Raw genomic sequence first — 16,229 nt, 5'->3', positions numbered from 1 at the left:
CTAAGGTGGGAACATTTCTAGTACACAACATTGTTGAATTGTGCTCTCAAGGGTCTGGAAGACATTTAGGTTTACTCTGCTAAGTGTGATGGTCTGGTGTCTCCTCTGCAGTCAGGTCCTTTCTGAGAATCCACACTAGAAACAGTTTGGCCTCAACCAGTGAAGATAGCAATATATGGTTAAAGGCTTGCTGGATTCTAGAGCTTCCTGGATACCTCTGTAGCTGTTTGATCTCTAAGCCAGCAGCCATAAATCTTGCCACAGTTTTTCCCTTGCACTGTCTTACTAGTCCAAGCTTCTTGTCCTTGGGATGTGCATAAAATACTGAAAGAGACAGCAGCACAGGTTTTTGTACTCCTCTTCCTTTAAGACCACCCTTCTTAGGTGGCTGTCACATTGGAATGACTGCATATGTGGCCTGTCCGTTTCAGCTTTTAAGTAGAGTCACGTACTTAACATTTCTCTAGTGTACTGACCCGTTGATATATAACCAGTAAGATGAAGCAGTCTGACATATTAGAGAGAGCTCTGGACCAAATCAGTCCCGAGGCCTGGATTTGGACCATTTCCTCTGGCTGGGCCTCAGTCTTCTTACCCATCAAGTGGATTACTGACTTTTTATCAAGGAAACTTATTTTTCACACAAAATATTGGGCAGAATCTTAGCATATACAATAGTTCAAACTTGTGCTGCTCTATGTTAACTATCCCGGAATTAAAATAAAAAAACAGAGCAGCAACAACAAATACAACAAAGTTATGCTGCTCTGGCTTAAGTGGAGTCTTGCCGCCCAGTCTCTCCCATAGATACTTTCACATTTTTTTCATTACCCTTTTCCCCAAGTTCCAGGTGATAAAAACGGCCTCTTCCATCTCTGACCATTTCAGCTCAGACATCAGGGTACTGATCTTCTCAGCACAAGCACCTAAAAGGGAAAAACCAAAGCAAGTTGGCTTGCTCTGCTTGCTTCCTCCACCCCCATCCCGCCCCCATTACTCTAAAAATATGGTTTCCTTTCATCTACCTTTTAGAGGCCTTTCATTGGTGGTAATCCAGGAACAGAAGCCCTTTGAAATGACAAAAACCCTGAGAGGGAAATGACCAGAGTTTTGGAAACTCTGCTTCCCTCTTTTGCCTCTGCCTCCGCTGTCTCATCTCATTTTATCAGTTATTCCTGATGTGTTGCTATAAGTTTTCCATAATTTGTTCCTCCCTCTGGTTGTGATTAAAGCTGTGTGGACACCATGAGTCAGGCTTTCTCCATCTGGGCCCATGTAGCATTTTAGCATTGTTTCCAAGAAGTAGCAAGATCTTTGGCACTGCCATTTCTTTAAGATAAAAATATAGAAACATCCAGTTACAGCAAGTGCTTAGAAAGGAGGGAATACAGTTTTACAAATCAATTCATTGTGACAAAGTGATGATCAGTATTCTCTTCCAAGATAATTGCAGTCATTGAAAGGCCTGCTGTCAAAAGACATGGCCTGATTTATTCATTCCGGCATTTGAACCTATGTGTCTGAGATCTGGGAATACTTTTTAAAAATTCATTTGTTTTCCTCTTAAGTAGAAAGCTTATATTATCATTAATGGGGCGTATAAATACAGGATCCTACAGGGCCGTTTCTTCCCTGGCCAGCTCTCCTCTTGAGCTGAGTTTAGCTCTTTAACTATGCTTGATGTTGTTATTCCTCTGGTATTTCTACTTACCTTTTTCTGCTTCCCTATTAATTTTCTCCATGTTGCTGCTTTGGCTTGGTTGGAAATGTCAGAACAAGATGCCAGTGTGTTCCAGTCAGGATGTGCCTGTGTTCAAACTGCTGTATCCTGTTACTTGGCTCCTACAGGAAAAATACTGCGGGTGCAGTGTCTCCAGTTGGAATTGAGATGTATAAAGCATCTGCTTGGTTTCTTCAGCTAATGAGGTTTTGCTGAAAAATGAGTGTAATGAAAAAATGCTGGCTGTTGGCAGGACCTACTGATGAAGGCTAATGAGCATAAATGAGTTTCTGTAAGGCCCCAAAAACAGAGGCATAGAATGTTTCAAATGTACTACCCTTGAGGCAAGACTAGCTTTGGATGAGGTAGGACCCATTTATTTGTTGGCTGCTTTTTTCTTTTCTTCTTTCTCTTCTCCCTTGCCCTTCTTTCAGTAAAAGACGTATTCAAGTCAGCCACAATAGATTATTTTAAGCAACATAGGGCATTTTAAAAATAAAACTACTGCACTAGGGTTCAATATGATGTTCCAAAAGGAACAATTATGAATTCTATATACTTGTATATATGTATATGTTATTGTATATGTTATTTATTAGAAGAGATAATTTTTTAACTTAATTGCCAAGAACTTCAGAATTATATTTTATCAAAAAGCAATAAGAACATAGGTTTTGTAGACAAACTTAGAGTTGAGTTTTCTTAAAAACGTGATCTAAAGTGGATGAAAATGGACTGTTGGTGGGTTGCAAGGTTTTTGCATGCCACTTTGCCCCCATGATTTTATTTTTTTGTGTCAACTTTATTGGGACACACAGTGCCAAATATTTGATCAAATGTTCTAGATGAGAGTAAGGGTATTTGGGGAGAAGACTAACATTTAAATCAATAGACTGAGCAAGTCAGATTGCTTTCCCTCATCTGGGTGGGCTTTATCTATGAATGCCTGAGTAGAACAGAGAAGTGACTCTTCCCTGAGCAAGAGAGGATTTTCCCTGCCTGATGGCCTTAAACTGGGAGATCAGCTTTTTTCCTGCTTCTGGATTTGAAATGGGTATTGAGCCTCCTGGCCTTCAGATGAACTATACCATCAACTCTCCTTGGTCTTCTACCTGCTGATTCAACCTGTGGGTCTGGGAACTTAGCAGACACTGTAATTGCCTGAATCAATTCTTTATAGTAAATCTTTTTCTGCCCTTTATTCACACATATACACCCTATCAGTTCTCCTTCTCTGGAGAATCCTAATACAAACCACAACAGCAGTCAGTATATAATCTATGAAATACATGCTATGACATGTGCCTTGCTGACTTTGTGACTTTGGACTTACACATACCTGCAGTCAGGTTTAAGCTCTATCACTGGCTATACATATGACTTTTGACAAATTATTTCACCTATTTCCTTATTGGTTTTCTGATCTTACAATATGGGAATTCTTGTGACACTATATAACATAGACCTTAAATAATACATCTTTAACAGCAGGCTATCAAGATATTTTAATTTTTTGACATTCTAAGCTATACTGAAAAATAAATATAATCAATAACATGATAATATAAATCTTACTAATAAACTCTTGTGTTATTTCCATTAATTAGTTATGCAGTCGTACCTTGGAAATACTGTGGTTTTGACTTCAGACTATTGCAATAAACCAAATATCTCAATAAAGCAAGTCAAATGAAGTTTTGGTTTGCCAGTGCATATAAAAGTTATGTTTATACTATACTATAGTCTGTTAATAGTATAATAGCAATATGTCTAAAACAATGAACATGAAAAAGTGCTCCATATCACTTGGCATCAGGGAAATACAAATCATAACCACAATGAGATATCACCTCACACCAGTCAGAATGGCTAAAATAACTCAGGAAATGACAGATGCTGGCGAGGATGCGGAGAAAGGGGAACCCTCCTCCACTGTTGGTGGGAATGCAAGCTGGTGCAGCCACTCTGGAAAACAGCATGGAGGTTCCTCAAAATGTTGAAAATAGAACTGCCCTATGACCCAGCAATTGCACTATTGGGTATTTACCCTAAAGATACAAACGTAGTGATCCAAAGGGGCACGTGCACCCGAATGTTTATAGCAGCAATGTCCACAATAGCCAAACTATGGAAAGAACCTAGATGTCCATCAACAGATGAATGGATCAAGAAGATGTGGTATAAAAAAAATACTTTATTGCTAAAAAAACCATGACCAGCATTTGAACTTTTTAGCGAGTCATAATCTTCTTACTGATAGAAGGTCTTGCCTTGATCTTGATGGCTGCTTCCTAATTAAAGTGGTGGTTGCTATGTGTTGGAGAGGATGTGGAGAAAGGGGAACCCTCTTATACTGTTGGTGGGAATGCAAGTTGGTGCAGCCACTTTGGAGAATAGTGTGAAGATTCCTCAAGAAATTAAAAATAGAGCTTCCCTATGACCCTGCAATTGCACTACTGGGTATTTACCCCAAAGATACAGATGTCGTGAAAAGAAGGGCCATCTGTACCCCAATGTTTATAGCAGCAATGGCCACAGTTGCCAAACTATGGAAAGAACCAAGATGCCCTTCAACGGACTAATGGATAAGGAAGATGTGGTCCATATACACTATGGAGTATTATGCCTCCATCAGAAAGGATGAATACCCAACTTTTGTAGCAACATGGACGGGACTGGAAGAGATTATGCTGAGTGAAATAAGTCAAGCAGAGAGAGTCAATTATCCTATGGTTTCACTTATTTGTGGAGCATAACAAATAGCATGGAGGACATGGGGAGTTAGAGAGGAGAAGGGATTTGGGGAAAATTGGAAGGGGAGGTGAACCATGAGAGACTATGGACTCTGAAAAACAATCTGAGGGTTTTGAAGGGGCAGGGCGGTGGGAGGTTGGGGGAACCAGGTGGTGGGTATCGGAGAGGGCACAGATTGCATGGAGCACTGGGTGTGGTGCAAAAATAATGAATACTGTTACGCTGAAAAATTAAAAATAAAAAAAAAATAAACTGGTGGTTGCTGAAGGTTGGGGTGAGTATAGCTATTTCTTAAACTGAGACAATAATGGGGTTTGCCACATTGTCTCTTTCATAAATGATTTCTGTGTAATGTATTTGGTAGCATTTTACTCATAAGAGAACTTCTTTCAGAATTGGGGTCAGTCCTCTCAAACCCTGCTGATGCTTTATCAATTAAGTTTATGTAACATTCTAAATTCTTTGTTGTCATTTGAATAGTCTTCATAGTATCTTCACCAGGAGTAGATTTCATTTCAAAAAACCACTTTCGGGGCGCCTGGGTGGCTCAGTGGGTTGAGGCCTCTGCCTTCGGCTCAGGTCACAGTCCCGGGGTCCTGGGATCGAGCCCCACATCTGGCTCTCTGCTCGGCGGGGAACCTGCTTCCTCCTCTCTCTCTGCCTGCCTCTCTGCCTACTTGTAATCTGTCTGTCAAATAAATAAATAAAATCCTTAAAAAAAAAAAACAAACCACTTTCTTTTTATCCATAAGAAGCAACTCCTTATCCATTAAAGTTTTGTCTTGAGATTACAGCAATTTAGTCACACCTCCAGGCTCCACTTCTAATTCTACTTTTCTTGCTCTTTCCACCACATCTGCAGATACTTCCTCCACTGAGGTCTTAAACCCCTCCAAGTTATCTTTGAAAATTGGAATGAGCTTCTTCCAAACTCCTGTTGATGTTGATATTTTGACCTCTTCCCATGAATCATCAATTTTCTTGTTGGCATCTAGTATGGTGGATCTTTTCCAGAAGGTTTTCAATCTACTTTGCCCAGACCCATCAGAGAATCCCTATTTGTGGCCTCTATTAGAATCTTAACAAATGTATTTAAGTAAAACTTGAAGGTCGAAATTACTCTTTGATGGGCTGTAGAATGAATGTTGAGTTAGCAGACATGGAAACATTAATCTCATTGTACATCTTCATCAGAGATCTTGGATGACTAGGTACACAGTCAATGAGCAGTTATATTTTGAAAGGAATCTTTTCTTCTGTGCTGTAGATATCAACGATGAGCTTAAAATATTCAATAAACAATGTTGTAAACAGATGGGCTGTCATCAAGCTTTTGTTGTTCCATTTATAGAGCACAGGCAGAGTAGACTTAGTATAATTCTTAAGGACCCTAAGATTTTCAGAATGGTAAATGAACATTGGCTTCAGTTTAAAGTCATCAGTTGCATTAGCTTCTAACAAAAGAGTCAGCCTGTCATTTGGAGCTTTGAAGCCAGGCAATGGCTTCTCTCTAGGTTTGAAAGTTCTAGATGGCATTTTCCTCCAATAGAAGGCTGTTTTATCTACATTGAAAATCTGTTGTTTGTTGTAGCCATCTTTATTAATTATCTTAGCTAGATCCTCCAGAAAACTCGCTGCAACTTCTATATCAGCACTTGCTGTTCACTTTACACTTTGATGTAATAAAGATGGTTTCTTTCCCTAAACCTCATAAACCAATCTCGGCTAGCTTCAAATGTCTCCTGCAGCTTCCTCACCTTTCTCTGCCTTCATAGAATTGATGAGAGTTAGGGCCTTGCTCTGAATTAAGTTTTGGTGTAGGGAATGCTATGACTGGTTCGATCTATCTAAACCACTGAAACTTTCTCCATATCACCAATAAGGGTGTTTCACTTTCAGATCATGTGTGTGTTCACTGGCATAGCACTTTTTATTGCCCTCAAGAACTTTTCCTTTGCCTCCACAACTTGACTAACTGAAGCCTAGCTCTTAGCCTGTCCTGGTTTTTGATATGCCTTCCTCACAGAACTTAATCACTTCTAGCTTTTGATTTTAAATGAGAAACATGAGACTTCTTTTCACTTCCACACTTAGAGGCCATTATAGGGTTATATATTGGCTGGATTTCAACGTTGTTGTGTCTTGGGAAATAGGGAAGCCTGAGGAGAGAGAGAGAGAATGGGCCAGTCGGTGTAAATGAGAACGCACACAACATTTGTCAGTTACATTAGCTGGCTTTTATGGGTAGGTTTGTGACACCCTAAAACAATTTTAATCATAACATCAAAGATCACTGATCACAGATCAGCATAACAAGTATGATAAAAATGAAAAAGTTTAAAATATTGTGAGAATTACCAAAATGTGACACAGAGACATGAAGTAAGCAAATGCTGTTGAAAAAATGATGCCAATAGTCTCACTCTATATAGGGTTGCCACAAACCTTCAATTCGTAAAAAACTTAATCATCTGCAAAATGCAGCAAAGGGAACTGCAATAAAATGAGATATGCCTATAAAAGGACATCTGTGCATCTTTCTGTGCTTTCTCCTAGAAAATATTCAAACTCTTTTTACTGTTTCCCTCCCAAAATTGAATCCTACTGATTTTTTCTGATAGCTGTCTTCTAGTGACCCAAATAATCCAGTGATAGGAATGCCTATGAATGATTTAGGTTAAGTGCGTTCTGCTTTTATAAGCAAAATTGAAACCTGATATTTAATGATTCCATATATAAAATCCACCATAACCCTGTCCAGAGATTTGTTGCAAATGTTGACTAGCCTTAAATGATAAAAGATGTGTAAAGATGACATTAATAAGAAGGTACATTGATAAAAGGGAATACCAAGGAGCTATAACAAAAAAATGAGGTTGTGTTCTATATACTAATATATAAAAAGTACATCATGATATGTAATTACTTAGTGGGAAAGTAGCTGATAATATGCTGTTTTTCATCTGAAAAGTATGAGAAAATAAGAATGTAAATGTTTGCTTTTCTATGTAAACTCTGGCAAGGGGCATTAAATAATCCTAGCAATTACCTGGTTGGTAGACAGTGGGGAACTGGCTGGATGCTGGGGCCACAGGTAGGAAGGAGAGACACTTCATTGAAAACTTGAATAATTTTGAAATTTTGAACCATATGAATTAATTACCTATTGAAAAAATTAAATTGAAAGAAGAAAAGGGGAAGGAAACCATCAAGGCACTTTCACATTAAAGTTTCTCTGTATAACCTTTGAAAGTTGTATTACACTGTTTTATTTATAGTTCCCAGCTGCAGATCTCCTAGCTTTGCTGCTTTGACCTGATTTGGGTAATTTAAAAACTAGAATCTAGACAGATGTACCTGCAGTGTTTTAATTACCGTAGTTTTAAATTTTTAGCAAGATGAGTTACAGTGTAAAAATTCCTCTTCTACTACGGTACACTTAAACATGGTGAAGATGCTAAATTTTGTGTTATGTGGTTTTTTTTCAGAGTAAAAAAAAAAATTTTAAACCTGACTTGATTCATTTGTAAAAACGGAAGTTTTTTTTTTTTTTTTTAAGATTATTTATTTATTTATTTGACAGACAGAGATGACAAGTAGACAGAGAGGCAGGCAGAGAGAGAGAGGAGGAAGCAAGCTCCCTGCTGAGCAGAGAGCCCGGTGCGATGCGGGGCTTGATCCCAGGACCCTGGGATTATAACCTGAGCCGAAGGCAGAGGCTTTAACCCACTGAGCCACCCAGGCGCCCCGTAAAAACAGAAGTTTAAATCAGAATATTTCTAACCACAGGTTGTTGGTCTTCAGTCATGTGATTAAGATGACCTGTGTACATCCTTTGATAGTTTATATAAATACATGTACACCAAATTATGATTATTTTCCTTTGTTAAAAATATACTGTTTGTATTTGCAAACATCTGTTTTGTATATTTAAGGGATGATTTATATATTGTTAATAAATATAAACAACAGTACTTTAAAAACGAGATTCTTCTTTCAGACCACCAAATGAGCACCAACAGTCTTTATTTTAATATAAGGTATTGTATACAAGCGAGGTAAGAAAAGTGAGCATGAGGGGCCCCTCAAGGGGTTCACTCTGTAGTTCATTCTGTACAGACTGCTTATAAGCATGCAAAAAGCCTTTCAATGAGACAATATGAGTATCATCAAGTAACTCATACAAACATTACCTGCATTTGCTGATGGGGAACAGAAGATATCTGGACACCCTGATGTTTGGCAAGTTTATGGAGGAGACTATGTTGAAAGAGTGGGTCAGGATCTGGATAGACAGGAACAAAGGAGCAATTAAAATGTTGAAGTATAGAAGGACAGTAGATAGAAACTTGAGATGGATAGGAGTGACTGTTTTTAGTGGCACGCTCTTAGGCAAACAGATGGGAGATAAATAGGGAGCCATAGGTAGTGGTTATATTGTAAAGGTCTTTTGGAAGTTGGACCTTTATTTGGGAAACACTGGTTTTAGAGTAAGAAGTGATAACCTAAACATTACATAAATATATGTTTACTCACCCATCTTTCGTTTCTTGTCTTCATTCATTCAACAAGTATTTTTTGACCACTTCTGTTATGTAAATCACTGACATGAGAAAATTAACCTGACTATAAAATACAGAAGATGGGCAGATGCAAGTATGAAGCAGAAAGTTGAGGAAGCATATTACAATCACTCAGAATTATGGTTGTATTTCTGGGGTTGATGAGAAGGCTAAAGTTTTTTGAACACTTAGGAGGATATGTCAGACAGTGTGTTAAATGCTTCTATGTGCTCTGTATTATCCTCATAATCCTATGAAGTAGATACTTTTATTATTCCAGTTTACCAGTGAAGAAAGGGAGGCTTAGCAAGGGAAGCTTAGCAGAGAATGGCAGAATAAATAGTATAGATATCATGTGTTTAGCAGATCAGTTTGTAAATGTATTACATGCCCTCTTTTGTTTGATTTCCCCCCTCCGTGTTAGGCAGCTTACATATCATTATTCCCACTTTACAGATAAACACATAATTGAGAAACTTTCCTGAGCAGTCATTCATCAAGTAGTAGGCACCAGCTATATGCTCAGGTACTGTTTTAGGCAATGAGGACATAGCAATGGAGACAATAGATCAAAGTTCCTGTCCTCAGGGAGTTGCTTTCTAGTGGGAATGAATAACATTGAACATTTAAATAAATAATGCAATATAATTTCTGGAGCTGATAAATACTAAGAAGTAGACAAAATAAGATAAAATGATAGAGAGGGGCGGGCTGTGGTAGAGAGAGAAGACCTTTCTGAGGAAGGGATAATGGTTGAGACCTGCATAACAAGAGGGCATTCACAAAACAATTGGGAAGGAAAAACATTCCAGACAGAAGTTCTGCAAGTGTAAAGGCCCTGTGATAGGAACACAGCTGGCTTGTTCAAGGGACAGACAGAATCCATTGGGGCTAAAACGTGGTAAAGGAAAGGAGGGAGAATGAGAAAGAAGAGGTAGGCCAGAGCTAGATCATGCAAGCCATGGTAGGACATAGGAAGCAGTTTGGTTCATATTCTGTGGGCAAAAGGAAACCACTGGAGAGTTATAAACAGGGTATGTATATATGTTTGCATGGGAGTAGGATGGAATGAGCTGGTGGTGAGATGGTATGATTTACACTTTTTGAGAAAAAAATTCTCATTGCTGTTGGCAGAATGGACTGCTGTGAATGGTGGGGTAAGACTGAGGTAGTTACAACTGTTAACTGATCAAGTGAAAGATCATGGCAACTTTGAGTAGGGTGGTCGCAGCAGTGAAGGTGGACAGAGGTGGCGTGTTTGAGACATGCTTTAGAGGTAGAACCAATATGACTGATGAATTAGTAGCACCTTTGAGAGGCAGATACTATAGTGTTTAAGAGATAGAGGAGACTGCCCAGATTTGGATTCCCCCTTTGCCACTTATTATCTGTGTGATGTTAGCTAAGTTTTTTTTTAAACAACTCCATGCCTCAGTTGTCTCATTAGTAAATAAGAATAATAGTTACCTACCTAGTATGGGTGTTATGATGGTGGTTACATGGTGCTTAATAACTTATCTTTTGATATTGTTGTTGTCTGGATGGTTTGAAGGAAAAAGGAATCAAGAATGATTTACATGGTTTTGGCCAGATCAAATGAGCACATAGTGTGGGACCTTAAAGAAATAAATACTTTGATGATGAGTGGTTTTAGGGATGGAATTCAGTGGTTCAGTCTTGTTCATGGCAAATTGAAGGCATCCATTAGATGACCTGGATCATACAGGATCAAGTGATAAGATTGGATTTGTATGTGGATCTTTTCTTTTTAACATCTGCCCCTTTTCCATCTCTGAGAGGCAGAATAACTGAATATGAGCAAAGATGCTGCTGTCAAATTGCCTGTGTCTGAATTCTAGCTCTTCTGTTAGCTAGCTCCATATCCTTGGATAAGTTACTTAAGCTTTCTTTGCCTCAGTTTTTTTTAATCTGGAAAATGGAAATAATGGTTTGTTAGAACAGTGCCTTGCACATAGACTGTTGAGTGTTTTGTTGAAGTGTTTGTTGCTGTGGTTAGTACTTTCCAATCCTGAATACTGCTACAGAAATGAAAAAAGATTCAAGAAAAGAAGGTTCATACTTTTTGAGGGAAAGATTAACAGGATTTTGGTGACAAATTGGATTTGGAGGGTAAAAAACAGGAGTGAAAGGTGATTTTGAGCTAGAGTGAGCCTGTTTAGGGTGGAGGTAGGGTCAGTGAGGAGTTGAGTTCTGGAACTTTTAACTTTGGAAATAGCCAGGAGAAAATGTCCAGAAAGTTAAAAATATGGGCACTAGAACTCAAGAGAAAGTTCAGGACTAGAAATATAAATATGAAATGATCTGCTTAGAGGTCATAATTTTAACTCCCAGAGTAATTGAGTTTGGTGAGAGAGAGACAAAGAAAGAGAAAGAAATCCAATGAGTAGAAACCAAGGACTTAAGTATGAGGTTTTCAGTCTCTAAAGGCAAAGTAGGTTAGATGGCAGAATACAGAATTATAGAGGCAAGAAAGGTAAAAAGTAAGAAGATAGCTATAGTCTGTGTTTGAGAATAGAAGGAGAGAAAATTAAAAAGTGGTAACTTACCTGAGGATTTCTTTTAAAAGATGTTTGGAATTCTTTGGGGGAAGAACTAGCCATATAAAAATGGAGTAATAGATGGTCTTCATGTCTTAGAATGGTAGAAGCCTAGGGTGACTTAGGTATTAAAGCAAACCTCAACAAGGAAGAGAGGAACAGGTGTTCTAGAATAGATGTAAAAACAGTAAATGCAACTGCAGTAAGTATTAGTGTCTTTATTTTTGTTAGGTGTCAATACTGTGCCTAGCACTTTGTTCCCTCCCTAAATCCTCAGCAATTCTCCGAGATAAGGGCAGTGGTTATTATTATATGGGTGAGAATACCCATGCTGAATTCTTTCTGGGGTAGAAGTGGGGTGCAGTGTCCCACTTGGGCTATGGCAAAGGCCTAAGATCATCACAGAAAGTTTTTGAGTTGTAACTTTCTGAAATGCTGAGTTTTTACAATGAAAAAATTCTTCAGCCACTAATAGTCCCCTAACTAAATACTTAGTGTTGTGGGCATTTTAGATCTGAGTACTCTGTCATACCAATGGAAACAACATTATCCTAAAAGGTCTGTGATTCAAAAAAAAAAGATACCAATTTGCCAATCCTAATCTATAAACTACCTTATTTATTGTTATTGAAATGTTATCTGCATTCTTGTATATGTATTCACTTGCTTTTTATTTAATAATCCCTAATTGTCCTGAAGATTATGAGTAATTTGCCCACTCTAAGGTTACTTCTTTTGATGAAGTAAATACTAGATTTCATCAGAGAGAAGTAGGCTTAATGTATTCATTTGGTGTTAGAGATCTTGATGAGACTGTGAATATTAATTTTTTTTCTCATCCTCCTAAGTAACATTAACTTTTAAGGTCTTTATCAAATAAAAATAGAATTTATGGCATTTTTAATGTGTATTTATTTTTGTTGGGTTGTTGTATCATATTTTCTCTTATATATTCATTTAAATCACATGGAAGTCTTCCCAAAATGGCATTTTCACGATGATTCTGGGAACCATCCTTTTGAATGTATGATATTTACTGCTGATATATGTATTCTGGTGTTTCTTGCTTTCCATCATACATAAATTCTAGTGACATATTGAATACCATGGAGGGGAACTGACTGATGGTAAATCAGACATTTTACAGCTTACTATTGGGAATGGAATGTTGGATTCATTACTATGAAGAAATTACATTTGATCAGTATTTTCAGAGCTTCTTAATACTGTAATTTATTGATGCTTCTTAATGTTCTCTGTTAATTAATACAGGCTCAAAATTGGGTTCATTTTAACAATGTGTAATATATGCTATAGTGAATTGTTTCCACACATGCACAAAAAGAGTAACAAATATCCAACAGTATCTTTGATTAGAACTATTAAGCCCAACAGCTTGTATTTAATGAACAGTGTTAATTACATAGTCAACTGGGTAGTTCATTCTCTACTATAGGAACTATATATTAGAATAAAGCTATTTTGATATATATGGTGCCAAAGGAAAATTAGCTAACAAGAAAGAGAATAGCCTTATATGTGGTTAAGATGTCAAATGAACAATTTTAACTCACAGTCATTATTTTACAGAGAATGCATAAGTTGGGTTTTTATTTTTAGTTCGTTCTCTTCCCTTCAGAGTTAAATGATGGAAAATGACTCTCAGTCCCAAAAGTACTCTTATGCATCATTCAAAATAGGCCTGACAGGCTAGCCCCTCTGGTAAGGGTGAGATTTATAGCTTTCTGTTCCTTGGTGTTCCATTACTCTGTCTACACCATCAAATTGATTAGTAGGCAGTGGAGAGCAAGGAAAGAGAGGTGACTGCATGGAGCCAGTAGGTGTCCATCATTTTAATGAACTGATTAGAGATAGTTAATACTGTCCTTGATTCTCATTGTAGCTGATGATGGCCAGATCTTTTAAAATTTTTCTCCCCCCTCCCTTATTCTATATTACAGGGCCCACTGGAAAATGATTTGGTTGTTCATGTAGCACTCATAGCAGAAAGCCAACGGTATGAAATCCGGATGGGTGGTGTGTTCCTTTGGGAGGAAGGAGAGGGGGCTTATTGCTTTATGTTACAATATTGAGTATGTGGTAGAGATGAATTTCACAGACCCCTTGACAGGGTTTCAAGGAGTCATTAATGTCACTTTAAGTGCCAGAACAACATTGCTTTCATGTTTAAAATAATTTTGTTTTAGTTGATGTGAATATTAAAGACTGTGTGACCTGTGCCAGTGTTGCCTGGGGTGTAGTTCAGAGGAGTTAGTGCCACAGATACTGGGAGTTCCCCAAATCAGTGCTTGCTCTTTCTGCCAGCCCCCAGAGCTCCCACCTGATGCCTAGTAAGGAACTCCAGGGGGCCTCTGGATCCCAGCACAGATGGCATATTGCTCACATTAATAAATTAAAATGTTCTCCAAGCTAGCATAGTCTCCTTCCTCCCCACCTCCTCCTCCACCGTTCTCTACACTCTACGTGCATTGCCTAAAAATGTCTCTTCCCTTTTTCCCTGTGTTTTTTAGCCTTCAAGTTTTCCTCAACACATATGGTATTCAGACTCAAACTCCTCAACAGGTAGAACCTATTCAGATTTGGGCTCAGCAGGAGCTGGTGAAAGTAAGTGATTCTACTTCTTTACTGTCAATTTTGTAGAGGTACTAGAGCATGAAGATTAGACTTAGTTTACAGTCAGGTAGCATAGTTAAAATCTGATTCTGAAATAGAGTCATTAATCCAGAAGTCTTTCTCATTCAGTTGAGAAACCTACCTTATCAGACATTGTTACTAAAAAACCCTTGCATTGTGTGTATACATTATATTCATAGGTCTATTGATTCTTACTTCTAAAATCGATTACTGAACTAGACTGAACATTTAAATAACAAATTAACCTGAATTTTAGTGCCTTGTGTTTAAAATTAACATTTATACTGGACTTGGTAATTTTCCCTTACATTAACTATTAAACAAAATTTCTCATTGAAATATTTATTGGTAATAACTACTTCCATTTTTCTTTTGCCTTACTTATTTGGGGTCTGAAGTAATTCTCACCTTTCTGGTTTGCTCGGTGTCAAAGTAACAGCTGAGTTCATTCTTAATGTTGTTATGTACCTATTTAGATTGGAGTAAAGGGTGATTTTGGGGGCCTTTTGCATGTAATACTCTGCAGAAGAATTCAGAAATGCCTGTTTAGGAATATTCCTGCCCATTAGTGACAGGAAATTGTTGACTTCCATCAGTTATTTATTTATTTACTTACTTATTTATTTTTAAAGATTTTATTTATTTGAGAGAGAGCTAGAGAGAAAGTGTGTGTGTGCATGAGCAGGGGGGGAAGGGTAGAGAAGGAGGGAGAAACAGACTCCCCACTGAGCAGGGAACCCAATTCCACTAGTTATTTATAAGCCATCACTTCTACATAGTAATTGTTAAAAACAATACAGGAACAAACTCTGAAGTGTTTGATGTAAGTGTTTAGAATTTCGTCTCTCAAATAATCAAGGTTAGCTCAGTTAGGTTGATATAACCATTTGTGGTCAAAGCCTTAATGCTACAACAAGGAATTCAAGCTTAGAGAAGAGAAGTGTACTTTGCATGGGAGAAGGCAGGGCCTTAGAGCGTCACTGCTGATTGGACAGGACTTTGTCCAAGGGCAACAAAACCAGAACCTGGGTGTCAGATCACCCTGAGTACTAGCTCTTTGAGGGCTCTTAAACCTCTTCTAACAAATTTAGAGCTCTTATCCCCTCTGATTAAAGAGATAAGGCTGACAATTCAAGGATCCCTAGAGTAGGTAACACTTTGAAATCATGCCAACATGTAAATAAATGGGCTTTGTGGTAGAAGAGGAGAGGGACCAGAGGATTCACAAGGCAAGGAGAGGAGGCAGCATGAAGTGGGGAAAATCTAAGTCTCTAACACTATATTATTACTGGCTACATTTGCTGATATACTTTTTATGGTTCTTCACTGAAAGCTCCAGAGAATAGTAACAAAGATTATTACTCTTTGATAAACATGTGCTCAAAGCAAATAAACTTGACTCCATTTTTTTCAAGCCTAATTTATATTGCAATTTTTTTTTAAATCTTCGGTGAATCTGTACTCCACCAGACAATATGCAGTCAATATTTTAAAGATAAACATGGCTTTAAATGACTTAAATGTGACATTTTATGCATCCATTGATTAGTGAACACCTGCTATGTGCAGAATTTTGTGTGGGACACTCAGATAAAATGGCTCTGTGCTCTGTCCCTGTTCTCAGTAAACTCTGAGTCTATTGGTATGACAGGAAAAATAGTTAATTACAATCCACCTAGATTCATGCTATAATAGATGTTTAACAAGGTGCTGTGGAGGTGCTAGGAAGCATTCAATTTAGACTAAGGTGAAGACTTGGGGCACCTGGGTGGCTCAGCCGGTTAAGTGTCCAGCTCTTTGTTTCAGCTCAGGTCATGATCTCAGGGTCATGGATTGAGCCCCGAGTCAGGCTCTGCACTGGGCATGGACACTGCTTAAGAATATCTCTCTCTCTCTGTCTCTCTCCCTCTCTATCTGCCCCTTCCCTCAACTAGTGCGCACGAATGTGCTCTCTCTCAAAAAAAAATAAAAAAATAAAAA

At 38.0% G+C, this 16,229-nt stretch overlaps 1 protein-coding gene and 1 long non-coding RNA gene across 2 annotated transcripts in view; one reads left to right on the top strand and one right to left on the bottom strand.

The window, feature by feature from the left end:
- The window catches only part of PHKB (phosphorylase kinase regulatory subunit beta), a 238,868-nt gene that overhangs the window by 177,454 nt on the left and 45,185 nt on the right, over positions 1-16,229 (top strand). Inside the window, exons 16-17 of the mRNA XM_059152026.1 lie at positions 13,556-13,611; positions 14,126-14,219. Of these exons, the coding sequence (XP_059008009.1) occupies positions 13,556-13,611; positions 14,126-14,219 (150 nt within the window). The remainder of the gene's footprint in view (positions 1-13,555; positions 13,612-14,125; positions 14,220-16,229) is intronic.
- LOC131818016 (uncharacterized) lies at positions 6,554-11,757 on the bottom strand. Its single transcript, XR_009348660.1, has 3 exons — positions 11,604-11,757; positions 8,668-8,759; positions 6,554-6,633 (listed from the first exon to the last, which is right to left on the bottom strand). It is a non-coding gene; the product is annotated as an uncharacterized LOC131818016 (long non-coding RNA).

The sequence above is a fragment of the Mustela lutreola genome, chromosome 16, assembly GCF_030435805.1.
Source record: "Mustela lutreola isolate mMusLut2 chromosome 16, mMusLut2.pri, whole genome shotgun sequence".
Lineage (NCBI taxonomy): Eukaryota > Metazoa > Chordata > Mammalia > Carnivora > Mustelidae > Mustela > Mustela lutreola.
The sequence above is the reverse complement of the archived record's forward strand: the minus strand, read 5'-3'. Positions and strand labels throughout refer to the sequence as shown.